The 17572-nt window shown below is 45.5% G+C and overlaps 1 protein-coding gene across 1 annotated transcript; it reads left to right on the forward strand.

The window, feature by feature from the left end:
- The first annotated feature begins 13518 nt into the window (after positions 1 to 13518).
- Positions 13519 to 17028, forward strand: LOC309690138 (ribonucleoside-diphosphate reductase subunit M2). The gene is made up of 10 exons (XM_082507055.1): positions 13519 to 14399; positions 14516 to 14584; positions 14932 to 15078; positions 15149 to 15265; positions 15349 to 15482; positions 15576 to 15670; positions 15760 to 15893; positions 15982 to 16086; positions 16189 to 16302; positions 16689 to 17028. Exons 1-10 carry the CDS (start codon positions 14310 to 14312, stop codon positions 16839 to 16841), a joined length of 1158 nt encoding a protein of 385 aa, XP_082363181.1. The 5' UTR covers positions 13519 to 14309; the 3' UTR covers positions 16842 to 17028.
- Positions 17029 to 17572: the final 544 nt, after the last annotated feature.

The following is a 17572-nucleotide window of genomic DNA, read 5'->3' on the forward strand; positions in this document are numbered from 1 at the left end:
CACACGGACAACATTAAGCTACTCATGCAGAGAAGAACGGCTGCTGCTGCCATCATCATCCGTCATCATTTCTGCTACACTGGCAGGGCTAGGGGCCAGGACTCTCCTCTTCGTGTTTTTGGGGGATGTTGCTAACTCAGGGTCCGATAACAGGCACCACACCCGCAGTAGATGCGCTCGGTGTGAGGTCTCGCAGCAAGCTATCAAATACGGCGCATTTTTCGGCTTTTAAAAAAAAAACGCTATGCGTCGCCAGGTGTTTCATCGGATTTGAGGTGTTACCTCCTTTGACAGTATCACAGTATCACCTTAAAGCACTTGTTGCAGGCTGCTGAGTTTGCATCTTTTGCTGTGAAGTACAGCCAGACTTTTGACCGCTTCGCTTTGGGCATTTTTAATCTGTAGCTCTGCTCTAAAAGAACGTACGTACCTGGACCCGCCTACTATCCTCGGAAACGTAAAATGATTGGCTAGAATTCAAAGTGTATCACAGCTCAGGAAAAAAAAGCACCGAAATAAAGCACCGAAATGTGCGCTGCTTTTCGGTCTGGTTACTACCGTTTATGACAGAACTGGTGCCATCATGGCACCGGATACCGGTACCATCCCTACTCAGATGTTTATCACATGACAAGTAAATGGTACAAATGAACGAGCTAAGAAGCCACAAAGACGATCCTCAGCAGCTTTTTATAACAGGGGTGTTGTCATGAACACTGACTGGCTGAGGCAGATGTTGTCCTACCATATAGATGTTTATTTCTGAGGATAAGAAATTTCTGGAAAACTTGTGCAGATCTGAGTGGAGGGAAGCAACAACACTGCCAGACGTTCAGCCGAGGATTGCAGGTGCTTTTTGGATATCCCTGCGTTTAAAGTTGCTTCGTTTTTAGGCGAATAAATGGCCAGTATGACTTTATATGTTGTGTTGAAGAGATGTAAACTCAAGCTGAACGCTAGCTGGGCCGGGTGTTAACGTAATACCAGCTCTTACCACATGATGGTGCAGTCCCTGAGGGAAACCTTTAATTAACCTAGTAAGTCGTTAAGAACAATTTTATTTAAAATGACGACCAAAGTAAAAGGTCAAGTCTGTGAGAAAATGGGGATACAGCTAAAAACACACCTGCTGGTAAAACGCTGCCCCCTGGTGGTGAAAGCTTTTGGGGATAATGACAAAAAGCACCTTTAAATCATTGGGAAAACTTTGCTTGTGGTGTGGAGTGACAACGAACCAAACCTGTCTTTTATTCATACAACATAAACCACCCAATAAAACAAGTTTACACTCAGTTCATTTTCACACTTTTCCAAAGCTGTAGAACCAAAATAATCACCAAATGGTCCTATAATAAAATCATCAAATGAATTTAAAATCACATACACATAAAAAAAAAAAGCCAGACTCTCAGTGTTGGACCTCCTCCTGACCTCCTCATACACGCTGACCATGATGTGGAGCCATCTCTCCATCATACCTGTCCCTCTGATCTTCATACCTCAGCCTTTCCTCCTGTTCCCCTACGTTAAGAACGGCTTCCTGACAGGCGTCCTTCCACTGAGATCATTTCTGAAGAGGCTTCGGTGAGCAGTGGATGATCAGCTGAAGGTTCAGATCATTTCTCGGGTCCTGTTTCAGGTCTTTTTTTTTTTTCCTGTTTCAGTAGTTTTTAAGGTCAGGACTTTCAGATACTGTTTATCAGTTATGCACAATCTTGCACTTAAGTCGTCATCATCCATCACTAATTAAAAAGCAACAAGAGAACAGATCTGATAAAGGACTTGTGCAAAAATATCAATCACAAAAGCGTGACAACTTCTCTGACTGATCTCAGTCTACCAGGTGAGGGTGCTCTTTATTCTACAAAACAGATGATTAAAGATACGTTTTTGGACAATGAGAAACAGTTTTTAAACTTTGCCTCTGTTCACCTCCATAGTCGATTTTAAATAAAACTAAAATGATGCAATGAAAATGAAGACAGCTTTAAATTAAGGGGTTTAACAAAAGTATTACATTAGCTATTTTGGAATTTTAGCCATTTTTATTCATGGTCCCCATTTTCAGAACTTTCCATAAAAGTAATTGAACAGTTGGTTGGTGAGGACACCTTCAGAGTCTTCATCAGCAGGGGGAGAAATGGACTCACTGATGATCGCCATGTTGGGTGGCCCTCACAGACTTTGTGATGTTCTCACTCCTCTCCTTTGAGAAAGTTTTTTTGTTTCATGTTCAGATCTTATTTCAGGACAAAATGTATATCACTGTTGTGTTAGAACAGCGGTCCCCAACCCCCGGGCCTCGGACCGGTACCGGTCCGTGAGTCGTTTGGTACCGTGCCGCGAGAGTTGAGGCTCAGGTGTGAAATGTGTGGTTTTCAGGGTTTTTGTCGGTTTTCAGCGTTATTTTGTTATCGTTTTTATCGTTTACTCGGTTTTCCTGGGTCTTTCCACGTGTGTTATGAATAAATCGTTTATTCAGTACCGGTACTAGTTTTATTTTGTTGTATTTATCCGCAACACCTTAAAGGCCGGTCCGTGAAAATAATGTCGGGCATAAATCAGTCCGTGGCGCAAAAAAGGTTGGGGACTGCTGTGTTAGAAGACAAATCCAGATAACTGTAGATTATTTATTGGCTGGAATCAAACAGTTTGAAGAATAGCTAATGTTTTATTGATTTCTTTAGAAAGAAAACTGTTTGAAAAACATCATCTCACTATTAAATTTATACGCAATAAGATGACATCAATGTTTGTTAGTTGTGTTGTTAGTTGTAATGTGTCTTGTCAGTTTATTACATTCTTCCTAATATACAGTGTTTCGCTAACATGGTTCCAAGATTCTGTCAGTGTTTCTGTGACTGTCTGGCTGCTTTCCATCCTACTGAACATATGAAGGAAATATAGATGACTGACTGTATAGCAGCAGCCTTCAGATGAGTCACTCGATAATTGATTGACAGGAAATTAATCCTAATTATTCAGATTGCAGGTTGTATTTTGTGCTTCACACAGGCTGTGTGCTGGCAGGGTTTAATGGATTTATTTGTTGTTGATGATACTAAACTGAATATTTTCATAATGATGACTCTGAATTCAGCTGCTGGAACCTCTAACTGATATTTGATGGGAAAACATTCAGTATAGAAGAAAACCAGAAGCCAGAATACTTGGTGTGAAGGTTTAACACTGCTGATCCTTTTGAATTGACTGAATATTAATGGACTGACGTTTCCAGTGACAGTGACTCAGTGTGTGTCCATGAATGCATCATGTATGCTGCAGTTTCATGGCTCCATCTAATGGACTGATAGTAGAAGTAGAGCAGCTGAAATAAATAAGATAATGATAGAAGCCAGGATGACAGGAAAAGAACAAAACACTGTCAGAGAAGACTGGAAACAAGCACTAAAGACTCCAAATTCATCCATGTTTAAAATTTCAATATATACAAAAATTGTTTTTACCCAGACGGAATCACAGCTACAAGATGATCCTGGTATAAAATGTAGGTAAAAAGTATTTCCTTCATATGTTCTAACCTATTCTGAGCAGCAAGCCAAGATGAGTCCTGAAAGTTTGCCCAAAACACACTTTTTGAAGTTTGAAGTCCAGTGAATTATAAGATACAGATTCAACATCCAGAGTACTGGTGCTTGTTTCTGTTCCTCTGCATCACTGACATTAAGCTGGTGTAGTTTATTCACCTCCCTATCCCTGGCCACCTCCTCCAACTTATACATCTCCTACACTAGGAGGAGTAACGGCTCTACTCTGAGGGAGAGGCCAGCCATCCTTCAGAGAAAGCTCATTTCTACAGTATGTATCCACAATCTCGTTCCAGTCACTACCCAAAGCTCGTGACCATAGGTGAGGGTAGGGACATAGATCGACCGGTAAATTGCACGCTTCACTTTTACACTCAACTCTCTCTTCACCACAACGGACCAATACAGCGTCCGCATCACTACAGCTGCAGCACCAATCCATCTGGCTCCCACCTTTACTCGCATCTTCAACAGATCCCTGGAGCTGTGTGAAGTTCCCTCCTGCTTCAAACGCTCCACCATCATCCCTGTTCCCAAGAAACCCACCATCACAGGACTGAATGACTACAGACCTGTTGCCTTGACGTCTGTGGTCATGAAATCCTTCGATCGACTGGTGTTAGCCCATCTGAAAGACATTACAGGCCACCAGCTGGACCCTCTGCAGTTTGCCTACCGGGCAAACAGGTCAGTGGATGATGCAGTGAACATGGGGCTGCATTACATCCTGCAACACCTTGACCACCCAGGAACTTGTGCCAGGGTCCTGTTTGTGGACTTTAGTTCGGCTTTTAACACCATTGTGCCTGAACTTCTCTCCTCGAAACTCTCCCAGCTCAGCGTGTCACCAGCTACCTGTCAGTGGATCACCAGCTTCCTGACAGACAGAAAGCAACAAGTGAGGCTGGGGGAGATCACCTCTGAAACTCGGTCCCTCAGTATTGGTGCCCCTCAAGGATGTGTTCTCTCACCACTACTGTTCTCCCTCTACACTAACGACTGCACCTCCAAGAACTCGGCTGTTAAACTCCTTAAGTTTGCAGATGACACCACTGTCATTGGCCTCATTCAGGATGGTGATGAGTCTGCATATCGGCAGGAAGTTGAGCGGCTGGTACTCTGGTGCAGTCACCACAATCTGGAGCTGAACACTCTGAAGACTGTAGAGATGACAGTGGACTTCAGGAGACATCCCTCAACTCTGCTCCCCCTCACCATATCAGACAGCCCTGTGTCGACTGTGAAGATCTTCAAGTTTCTGGGTACCACCATCTCCCAGGACTTGAAGTGGGAGACCAACATCAACTCCATCCTCAAAAAGACCCAGCAGAGGATGTACTTCCTGAGACAACTGGGGAAGTACAGTCTTCCACAGGAGCTGCTGATCCAGTTCTACACTGCGGTCATTGAGTCTGTCCTGTGCTCCTCCATCACAGTCTGGTATGGAGCAGCCACTAAACAGGACAGGAGCAGACTGCAGCGGACTGTACGGGCAGCAGAAAGGATCATCGGCGCCCCCCTGCCCTCCATCCAGGATCTGTACCTCTCAAGAACCAGGAAACAGGCAGGGAAAATCATCACAGACCCCTCACACCCTGGACACAGACTTTTTGATCTGCTGCCCTCTGGCAGACGGTACAGAAGCCTACCCGACATAGGAACAGTTTCTTTCCCCTGGCCATCTCCCTTCTTAACAGTTGACCTGTCACACTGCTCCCACTGCCAGACTGCAACTGCACCTTATGTACATTCTGTAGTATTCATTCCACCTCATTTCATATGTATGTGTACGTATGTGTAATGTGTGTATATAGACACGTGTGTGTGTGTGTGTGTGTGTGTGTGTGTGTGTGTGTGTGTGTGTGTGATTTACATTGCTGTGCTTGAGAGCCACCATCTGCCGGAACCAAATTCCCTGTATGTGTCTGTGCATATACTTGGCCAATAAACACGATTCTGATTCTGATCTGTCAATCTCCCGCTCCCTTATCGCATCACTCGTGAACAAGACCCGGAGATACTTGAACTCCTCCACTTGGGGCAGGAACTTGTCCCTGAGCCGGAGTTGGCACTCCACCCTTTTCTGGCTGAGGACAATGGCCTCAGATTTGGAAGTGCTGATTCTCATTCCCATTCTGAGACCCAAATGAAAGCCTTCCGCAACTTGGCTATGCCTAGATATTCTGTCCATACAATTATGAACATAATTGGTGACAAATTGCAGCCCTGGTAGAGTCCATCACCCACCGGGAATGAGTCCGACTTATTGCCGGCTATGTGGACCAAGCTCTTACAATGGTTGTTTAAGGATCGAATAGCCTCTAGCAATGAGCAAGACACCCCATACTCTTGAAGCACCACCCATAGGACACTCCGAGGGACACAGTCGAATGTCTTCTCCAAGTCCACAAAACACATGTAGACTGGTTGGGCAAACTCCCATGCACCCTCAAGTATCCTCGAGAGGATAAAGAGCTGGTCCAGTGTTCCACGACCAGAACAAAAACCGCATTGTTTCTCCTCTATCCAAGGTTGGACTAACGGATGGATTCTCCTTTCCAGTACACTGGCATAGACTTTCACAGGGAGGCTGAGGAGTGTAATCCCCCTATAGCTGGAACACACCCTCGGTCCCCCTGCTTAAAGATAGGAACCACCACCCCGGTCTGCCAATCCAGAGGTACCACCCCTGATCTCCACACAGTATTGTAGAGGCGTGTCAACCAAGACAGCCCTACAACATCCAGAGCCTTCAGGAACCCAGGGCAGACCTAATCCACCCCTGGTGCTCTGCCACGAAGGAGTTGTTTAACTGCCTCAGCCACCTCACCCCTAGAGATAGATGAGCCGTCCCCCTCGTCCCCAGACTATGCTAACTCCACGGAAGACGTTCCAGTGGGATTAAGGAGGTCCTTGAAGTTTTCCTCCCACTGCCCAACAGTGTTTTCATTCGAAGTCAGCAGCTTCAGCAAACAAGGTGTGGAACATGGTGCACTCAATGTCCCCACTCTCCCTCAGAATGCTGTTGAAGCTCTGCTGGAAGTGTGAGTTGAAGATCTCGTGGACTGGGGCCTCTGCCAGGCATTCCCAGGTATATACTATACGTTTAGGTGCACCAGGTCTGTCCAGCATCCACCCCCACCACCCGACCCAACTCACCACCACCCAATGTATCTCACCACCAGGTGGTGAACAGTTGACCCCTCAGCCCCTCTCTTTACCTGAGTGTCCAGAACATATGGCCGCAGGTCTGGTGATACAATTACAAAATCAATCATCGACCTGCAGCCTAGGGTGTCCTGGTGCCACATGCACTTATGGACACTCTTATGTTCGAACATGGTGTGGACAAATTGTGGTTTGGACAGAACAAAACACTGCTCGGGTTCAGATCCGGAAGGCCATTCTTCCAGGTCTCACTCTTGTTGCCCACATTAGTGTTAAAGTCTCCCAGTAGGACAACAGAGTCCCCCTGGTGGAGCACAGTCAGGACCCGTTCCCCAACCCGAAGGCACAGGGAACAAACCCTCTTGTCCACTGGGAGAAACCCTAAAGTACAGGCAGCAAGCCAAGGGGATACTAGGATACCCAACCCAGCCCACCGCCTATCACCAAGAGCAACTCCAGACTAAGATAGAGTCCAACCCCTCTCCAGGAGAATGGTTCCAGAGCCCAAGCTATGCATTGAGGTGAGCCTGACTATATCTAGTACCTCTCAGCCTCATGCACTAACTCAGGCTCCTTCCCCACCAGAGAAGTGACCTTCCAAAAAAAATCACAGTTGTAAATAAAGCACTACTGAACTGACAAACGCAGAAGTGTCCGTCTGTGGGTCATGTGTCACAATGAATTTCTAAGGAAATTATATGGTTACAGTTGCTCCAAGACAATAATAACAGTAACAGACTGATATTTTTTGTGGTGGTGTTTTTAACCCAGTTCAGTTCATTATCTGTGTGTACCCCGAGGTATTTATAGTCCTCCAAAATGTCCGCATCAACCCCTTGAATTGAAACAGGGGTCACACGTTTCCTGGTCCTCCTACAGTCCACAATCAAGTCTTTGTTATTTGTCACACTGATACTGCTCACACCATGTGACAAAGGAGTTGACCACAGCCCAATACTCCATCTCAACACCCTCACTAATGTATCCACCCACTGCAGAGTCATCAGAAAATTTCTGAAGATGGCAGCTCTCTGTGCAGTAGCTAAAGTCTGTGGTGCTGAGGGTGAAGAGGAAGGGGGAGAGGACGGTCCCTTGTGGTTCCCCTGTGTTGCTGATCACCTTGTAAGACACACAATGTTGAAGATGCACATATTGTGGTCTTCCTGACAGGTAATCAACAATCTGGGACATGAGAGACACATCCACCTGCAACGCTTTCAGCGTATCATCCAGAAGGGTTGGCCTGATGGTACTGAATGACTGGAAGGCTGGGGACTCAAACGACAGTCAGGACCCGATCCTCAACCCAGGGTATGAGGGACCAGGCAGCGAAGGCATAGAGGACACAGGAAAAAATGTCTTCGAAATGGGTTTTCTTTATTTTCACAATCATCCTGGAGTGCCCAGAATGGGCACTCCAGACTTTCATGTCAACCAAAAGTATATATATGTACTAATACTGTAGCCAGAAGAACACAATGAACAGTTTCATACAGTTTTATGACTTTCAAGGTTTTCAAAGTATTGCCTCTCTGTTTGAAAACCTCACATATTACATACGAGGGATTTTACATACATACAACAAACTGTTGATTTTCTGAAGCTCCAAACTTTGCATGACCATCTCATAAAATAAGGTCTACTATATAACCCTGATGACACAGACGCACAAACCTGTTTGTTTGTCCTTCCTAGACCCCCACCTATTCACTGTGTTGTCTCCTCCTGAAGTTAAAATGTTAAGCCACATCTTTATGTCATTATGTACCAAAAAAAAAATCTGCAAACAAAAGAAAAATTTAAGTAAACCAATCTATAAACAAATCTAAATTTATGCTTGCCTAACTGATATTAATGTTGCAGTTCTGGAATGCAATGCCTTCTCCTTAAATTACCCTCGATACACACTGACACCATATCCTGGGGATTCAGCCCACGAATGGCCTTAGGATAAAAACTCCTCTTGAGCCTCTCTGTTTTTGTTCGGATGATGCGGAACCTTCTGCCTGATTTCAGAAGCTGGAACAGTTCGTTACTGGGATGTGATGGGTCCTTCAAAATCTGAGCTGCTCTAGTCCAGCATCTCCTGAAGTAAATGACCTGTAGGGAAGGGAGAGCAGTCCTGCAGCAGCATTCTGCCATACGGATCACTCTCTGAAGAGCTTTTTTATCCTTGACACAGCTGTTTCCATACCAGGATGCAAGGCTGGACTGGGACAAAAAATCAGCCCGGGCATTTTGACTAGAGACCGGCCCACCAGGATAAAGATTGAAAATGTGATGTCATTCAGGGGTAAAACCGCAAAGGATTCTGGGAACTTGTGGCAAGAGGTACTAGCGCACGCAGGCTTTCAATTGAACTCAGTTACACAGCGCTTAAAAGAAACCCAAAAGATGGCAAGAAGCTGTTGTATTATTAACTGCAATAGCCGGTCGCATGACAGCCACGGGAAGCCGACGGGTAAAGAGATCGGTTGTTATCGGATTACGTCGTTGAAGAGAAATTGTTCGAGCCATGTTTCCGAAGTAACAAAGAGGCGACGGATGGTCTGGATATACCAAATATAACGTCTCAGAACACTCCAGCTCACATGTTAGTCTGCTCCAAGCATTCCCACAAAGGTCAGAGTTTTGTAGTAGTTAATACGTAATTTTTCTTAACATAATTGGTGATATAGGTTACAAGCAAGTCTGGCGCTGAACAGAAATTGTCGCGCTATGCTCCTTTATTTATTGTGCATAAATAGTGAATTGTCCTGACACAATATTGCGTTTCGCTTCTGTTATTATGGTACATTGACAAAAACATATACTTTTATTCACAGGATAAAACAGTTGTTTTGTATCACTAATTGCCCAGTACGATTACAGCATACAGTATTATTGTCACTGCTACATTTCTGTAATGCGAACCAGAAATTATTTCCACTACTAATTAATTAAATGGTAAATGGCCTGTATTTATATAGCGCTTTACTAGTCAAGTTCACCAGGGAAGACACAAAGGACAACTGTTTGCCTTTCCTGGACTGCGCTGTGCACATTGAAGAGAACGGCAACCTCAACATCGAAGTTTACCGGAAGCCCACACACACGGACCAGTACCTCCTCTTTGACTCCCATCACCCTCTGGAACACAAGCTTGGAGTAATTAGGACCCTACACCACCGGGCAGAACATGTTCCCTCTAAGCCTGAAGGAAAAAAGAAGGAACACACACATGTAAAGAAGCACTCAAAACGTGCGGCTATCCTAAATGGGCGTTCTTAAAGTCAGCAAAGAGGCACAGAAAAGAAGTCCAGACACCAGCGAGGGAGGATAAGAAAGACAGACGCAACAACATTGTCATCCCCTATGTAGCCGGTGTATCAGAAAAACTCAGGAGAGTTTTCTCTAAGCATGACCCAGCAACACGCTCAGACAAAAACTGGTTCACCTGAAAGACAAAACGCCAAAACACAGACTTAACAATGTGGTGTATGCTGTACAGTGCAGCGAGGAATGCTCAGACCTCTACATTGGAGAGACCAAACAGCCACTTCACAAGCGCATGGCACAACACAGAAGAGCCACCTCCACAGGACAAGACTCAGCTGTCCATCTGCATCTTTCTTAAGGATAAAGGACACTCTTTCGAGGATGCCAATGTTCACATTTTGGACAGAGAGGACAGATGGTTTGAAAGAGGAGTGAAAGAAGCCATCTATGTCCACTGTGAGCGACCATCTTTGAACAGAGGCGGTGGTTTACGACACCAACTCTCTGCCATCTATAATCCAGTTTTGAGATCCCTTCCCAGACGCCTTAACGCCCACTCACATCCTGGGCCATCTGATCTCAGGAATTCGCATGATAAGGTGGGGCCAGGTTTCACAATGAACACACCCGAAACTCTGGCTGATTGGGACCCACACCCAGTTTCACACCGTGGCTCAGGCGATTAGAGGATCATCAGGGGGTCCTTTTGTCCCTCTGTGGGGGGTTACTCCCACTAGGTTTATATCTGGGACTCTCCGCCATTTGACCTTAGAACTGAAGAAGCTTCTCGGATGAGAGGTGAAACGTCTTCAAGCAACTTAAAGAAGTCCAGACGCCTTTCTTTACAAGCTCCTTTGATTAACGAATGTGTATTTATGACGATGATTTGTGAGACTGGTAAACTTACCTTTGTTCGTACGATGGTCTTTTGTTCTACACGGTGCATTTCAAGGTCCTGTCCCATCCGTCGGTAAACTGTACCTGGGCTTGTTGCAGTGACCTGAAGTTACTAAACTTCATGAGTGTATGCACTCACTCCAAGAACCGTATAATTATAAATCTGAGCGTGGTGAAAGTTGGGCAGCACGCTAACGTCTTTTGTCCACTCTGTGTGCTCCTAAGGGTCTGACCCTTTCACTCCTTTTATTTTTTCCTCGTATCTTTTCTTTGTCTTTTTGTCGAGTCTGTCTTTGTACGGACCGGCATTGTTCTCCTTTTGTTTTGTACATTCCTTTTTTGTGCGGCAAAGAAAAAAACAAGAAGGTATTGGAACCGGAGAATGAACGTTTTGCGGTGCTGCAAATGCTTGCATTTGATGCGGTGTTTGGATTGTTTTGCCACGAGTTCCCGGCATGCAATGCGCGAAAATCACGTGATTGCTAAACAAGGGGGAGGGTGCATCCGGCCTCCTCGGCTGTAATTGGTCCAGCCCAGAGTCGATCATGACCAATTGGCCAATCCAACACCTTTCATTATATATACCCTTCCTAAAAAAAAAAAAAAAATCCATCGGCCCATAAAAACAAAAAATCGCCAGTGGCCCACCGGGCAAATGCCCGGTATGCCCGATGGCCAGTCCAGCTATGCCAGGATGTGATGTTCTGTGTGAGGATGCTCTCCACAGCGCCTGTATAGAAAGTCCTGAGGATCACTGGAGAGACCCTGAACTTCCTCAGTTGTTGTAGGTGGTACAGGTGCTGCCTAGCCTTCTTGGTCTGGACCTGAATGTGGGCAGACCATGTCAGGTCTGAGGAGATGTGGACACTGAGATACTTGAAGGACTGCACTCTCTCCACTGGAGCTCCATTAATGATAATGGGCTTGTAGTCCCTGCTGACCCCTTCTGAAGTCCACCATCAGCTCCTTGGTCTTGCCGACGTTCAGCTGGAGGTGGTTGTCCTGGCACCACAATGCCAGATTCTTCACTTCATCCATGTAGCCCGCCTCATCGTTGTTGGAGATATAATATAACTAATTTGCATATGACTATTGCTCAAATGAATGAGTTATGAAATCTGACCAGCTTAAAAGTATTATTCAATTACATTTATCAATTATCATTATTCAATTACTCGCCTCTGTCAGTGCGCCCCAGGGCAGCTGTGGCTACAATGTAGCTTGCCTTCACCAGTGTGTGAATGGGTGGATGACTGAATGTAGTGTGAAGCGCTTTGGGGTCCTTAGGGACTAGAAAAGCGCTATACAAATGCAGGCCATTTACCATCATGTGAAACACTGAATATAAAATGAACACAAATCAATTAACAATAAAAAATACATTTATGCTCGGACAGAGTGAAGTGTAAACGGAGCACCTTCATGCTTAACAAGAAGGAATGTCCGAATATCAGTGTGATGAAATGAGTCATTAGAGTCTTAAAAACAAAACAGCACAATCATAATATTTCTATTAATAGCCTACCCATTTATAAATCCAGCCAGAAGACAGTCATCCACATGAAAAACAACCACTATACATTACTTAGAAATGCATTAGCAGAGTAAAGAAAACTTTTTTAAATATAAAGTATCTGGAGTTTTCAGGAAGCCCCACCCCTTCCTGGTACTTTACTAGACTATGGCTGTGTCCCAATTCAGGATCTGCATGCTTGAAGTACGTGCACTACGCGTACTACGTACTATAAGTACGAGAAGTGCCCGCGAGAAATGTTTCATACAGCATTGTGTGACATAAATGAAAGAGAAAAAATGTTTTGTTGGTCATTCAGCATTCATAGCATGCAGAAGTTGCATTTCACTTACAATGATGCAATGAGAATCCTACCTACCATCTACCTAGAGGAGGGAGTGCCAGTCAGATGTTTATGTTAGGTTAGGGTGTTTGTACTTTTAAAGTACTTTTGAAGAAGTTAATGTTCACTTTTGTAGAGTATTTGGATGCTCCGGCTAACGCTATGATTTCAGCACTCACAAATCCTACTGTGAGTTATTCCCATCATTTATCCAGTCTGAGGAAGCTGGTTTAAGACTTTATGTGTAAACTGATTTCTTTTAATTGTACTGTTTGTAGCATTGGGCCTGTGTTCATTATATTTGTAATATGGTTTAATGTTTAAATATATTTTTATATTTTCATTTTGGTTTTATAAGTTGTGCTTTGTGTAATCATGGACTTAAGTCTTTTATTAAAGCTTTCATTGATTCATTGATTCATAGTTGTTTATTATTACTGAAGATATTTTTGTTATTTGGAGATAAAGGGTCAGATAAGGGTTTCTCATCCAGACAGATTTAGTTATAGTCAAATATGTTTACAGTTTGATTACAAAATGCATCAAAAGGATCATGACTGTTGCCGACAACAACTGGAAAACTGAGTCACTAAGTCCATCCCGCACAACAGGGGGCGAAACTGAGCGACCCGATCTCGTCAGATGTAACCCGGAAGCAGTAACACGAAGCTCTCAAGCTGGAAGGAGATGTAGGTTTAATAAGATCGGATTCATGAGGAAAATGAAATTCAAAGTTTGTCTCCAGAGGCTGACAGCTACTCAGACCGCAGTTACAACACATTCAGGTGATGGGAGCCAGAAAGACTCAATAAATCTCCTTTTGAATCCATTTTTTCTGCTCAAGTGACCGACATTCCTCCAGAATCCTCTTTGCGCTTTTACATTTTTTGTTGATGCAAGTGTTTGTTCTCTGATATGACAGCTCATTTAGATGAGAGGAAATCAGAAATGGCGGCAGCAGAAATAAAGACTGATTCAGGTTAAATAACGGCGAGTTGATGGTAGACCCTTTAAAGCAGAAATCGGTTAGTGTCCGTTAATATGTGTGGATCCAGCCACATGATTTAGAACAACCCGCTGAACTTAACCTGCACGAAAATAGATGTAATTCTTGATTCTTTAGGCGCTAAAGTCTCATTATTACAGAAGCGTTTTTTCTTTGAGAAACATTCTAAAGTGTTTTTGAATCACAGTATAAAATGTTTAATATGAACCAATGCAATATTTTTTATCAAAGTCTGAAAGGTTTCGTAAGCACTCGTTTTAATCATTTTGTAAACAGCAGTTACGAAAGGTTTTGTAACCCGCACAAACAAAGAGTTTGAATTTCCCGCAATCGTTTAGGGGTCACGAGAGCACTTCTCGCGACCTGATTGGCTCGGTCCCTCCCGACTGTTTAAAGGGGCTCATTTAGCTGCGTGCCCATTGGCCAGCAGTTCTAGCGCCAAGATTCCAATAAAAGGGCGAGCAGCGGAAGCCCTATACTGTCTCCGTCTATCTGCAGCTACTAAGCTTTAGCTTTCTGCTCCTTTTAGCTTCTTAGTGTTTTTTCTTTGTGTCCGTTTGAACCCGAAAAGTCACAATGCTGACCGCGCGCTCCCCGCTCTCCGTGAAGAACGAGCAGACCCTCAGCGGGCAGCTGGACAAAATGTCTCTGGACAAAGAGAACACGGTGAGGCTGCTTCAGGTTCCCGCTCACAGAGGCCGCCGATTCTTTAACGTCACCGAACAATTACAGGTATCGATAAAGAGTCGCTGTGTGTGCTGACGGTCTGTGTCTCCTTTCAGCCTCCGGGCCCGAACAGCAGCCGCATCCTGGCGTCCAAAACCGCGCGGAGGATCTTCGACGCTGCTGCGGTAAGTGAGAGAAAAGCCGCAGGAAGCTTCGCACATTTAGCGGATTCCTCATATCAGCGGACCGAGTTGATGCTGAGCTCACTGACGGCAGCAGATGTGGCGCCTAAACTGTGGCCGTGGCGCCAACAGTGAGCGGCAGGGCTGAGGTCGGTTCAGGGTTCTAGTTTATTAGGAAGAGCTGCTGTGGTGTTCAGGTTTTATGCCGTTTCTGTTATTTTGTCCACCACCTTCAGATCAGTGAACGATACAGGCAGCAAATCTGCACAAACTTTAACTTTTCACTGTTTTTGCTCCAGAATCGATGAATAAGCTAATCAATAATCCTGAGCAATGATCTTTGTCTTCAGCCCAAAGTGAAAAAGAGCAGCAGCTCGCAGGAGGAGGAGCCTCTGCTGAAGGACAACCCTCGCCGCTTCGTCATCTTCCCCATCGAGTACCACGATATCTGGCAGATGTACAAGAAGGCAGAGGCGTCCTTCTGGACGGCAGAGGAGGTAGGTAGAGCTGTAATGGGGCGGGGCTTGATGCTGGACGCCGTGATGCTGACGTGCTCTTTCTGTGCAGGTGGATCTGTCCAAGGACCTGCAGCACTGGGATGCCATGAAGGACGAAGAGCGCTACTTCATCTCCCACGTGTTGGCCTTCTTTGCCGCCAGCGACGGCATCGTCAATGAGAACCTGGTGAGCCGCTGCGCCTGCTCTTACAGATGGTTTTGAGGTCACGGACCGCTGTAACACTCTTGTTGTCGCTCTTTGACCAACAGGTGGAGCGCTTCATGCAGGAAGTGCAGGTAACGGAGGCCCGGTGTTTCTACGGTTTCCAGATCGCCATGGAGAACATCCACTCAGAGATGTACAGCCTGCTGATCGACACGTACATCAAGGACCCCAAAGAGAGGTACGCAGGAGGCGGGGCCAAATACTGTTCTGTAGTGGCTTAACTGGCCTGTACTGATCTAACTGGTGAGTCACGATGTGTTCCCGCCCTCAGAGAGTACCTGTTTAATGCCATCGAGACGCTGCCGTGCGTGAAGAAGAAGGCTGACTGGGCGCTCAACTGGATCGGCAACAAGAACGCCACCTACGGTAAATAAGCTGCTGCCCATTAGGCCACCTGACGCAATGGTTCCACCTCAAGCAGCTTCATTGATTATTGTCTGTTTATTGATCTGCAGGAGAGCGCGTGGTGGCCTTTGCCGCTGTGGAGGGGATCTTCTTCTCGGGTTCGTTCGCCGCCATCTTCTGGCTGAAGAAGAGAGGCCTGATGCCCGGCCTGACCTTCTCCAACGAGCTCATCAGCAGAGACGAGGTGAGGCGCCCTGTTGGTGTCAGATTGCAGGTATTGATCCAGTGATGATGTCACTCTTAACGTGTGTTTGTGTGCCTGCCGCGTTTAGGGTCTGCACTGTGACTTTGCCTGTCTGATGTTCAAACACCTGGTGAACAAACCGCCCAAGGAAACTGTCATCAGCATCATCAAGAACGCCGTGGAGATCGAGCAGGTGAGTCCCAGCTGCAGGTGAAGCTGCTCTGCTGGGCCCACTGGTTCATGGTGGATTTACTGGTTCAGGATGGCTTTAATGGGTTTATTGGTTTGTGTGCAGGAGTTCCTGACTGACGCTCTGCCCGTCAAGCTCATCGGGATGAACTGCGACATGATGAAACGGTACATCGAGTTCGTGGCCGACAGACTGTTGCTGGAGCTCGGCTTCTCCAAGGTAACGCCCCACACAGGTCATGTAATCATGTGACTGACTTAAAGGCAGAAAAACAGCATCACAACACTCATCTCAGTGACAAGCTAAACTTAAAATAAAACATGATCAGTTCTCCACACAGACACATTTCAGGAACTCTTTGACCTCAGAGAGCAACATGATGAAAGTGATGGTGTGAGTGATGATGAAGTGCGCAGGGGTACGGACCTCAGCCAGTGATGGGGGCTGAGTGCTGCTGCAGAGTCTGATCAGAGGACGAGTGGTTCTCTGATGGGCAGCGGCAGTGCGACACAGACGCCTATCTGAACTCGCCCATGGGTGGGGGCGGGTGACCTCAGGGTGGGGGCAGTGGGTGGAGCTGACTGACATGGTGTTTCTGTGTGCAGATCTACCGGGTGGAGAACCCTTTTGACTTCATGGAGAACATCTCCCTGGAGGGAAAGACCAACTTCTTTGAGAAGCGGGTGGGCGAGTACCAGAGGATGGGCGTGATGGCGACGCCCACGGACAACACCTTCCGGTTGGACGCTGACTTCTGAGGCGGTGGCTGCTCTTTGGACTTCAGCCAGTTGGATTGCAGGCAGGACTGCAGTCGGGTTCAAACGTTTGTTTGTTTGTTTGTTTTTTCTTTCTTTTTGTACATAGACTTTGTAGAGTTTTTATTAAGTCTTATTATAGTTTTAAATATGTACATTTTTGTAATAAAGCAACTGTTTGTAAAAAGCAGACTCTTCAGTTTCACATCTGTAACATCTTTCTAAATCACCGTAGTCCCATCATTTCAGGCCGGACAAGGCTGGAAGTGAGCGACTTGCACTGGACAGCCTAGCCAATGATGTGCTGCTGCTGTCACAGTTGCAGATGTGTTGTACAGAAATGGAGATGATCTTCATTTCTGTACAACTCATCTGATCTGAATTAAGACTCTGAGGCTGAGCAACCACAGCCGTGTATAAATAGACTTTTGGGGTTGTTTAGTCTTAAACAAGTTTTCCGAGAATCTACAGAAATTTCCCCAAGTGTCCCCAAAGTTTTTACCCATCATGGTTGCAGCCTCTTGAAATGAAGACAATGCACTGACTTCTCTACACAATGAGTTGTAGAGGGAACAACAGCTGTGGCAGTTTGTCCTAAAACAACAGCGGTAATCTGCACATTTAAATATTTCAGATATTGATCATTTTTGAGAATATTTTATTTTCATAATGAAGACAGCACTGGTGTTTCTAGTTTAACAAAAACCCTGCAGTCCAGTGGTGGGATGGCATCT

This window comes from Aulonocara stuartgranti (assembly GCF_965226115.1).
Source record: "Aulonocara stuartgranti genome assembly, chromosome: 15".
In the NCBI taxonomy this organism is placed as follows: Eukaryota; Metazoa; Chordata; class Actinopteri; order Cichliformes; family Cichlidae; genus Aulonocara; species Aulonocara stuartgranti.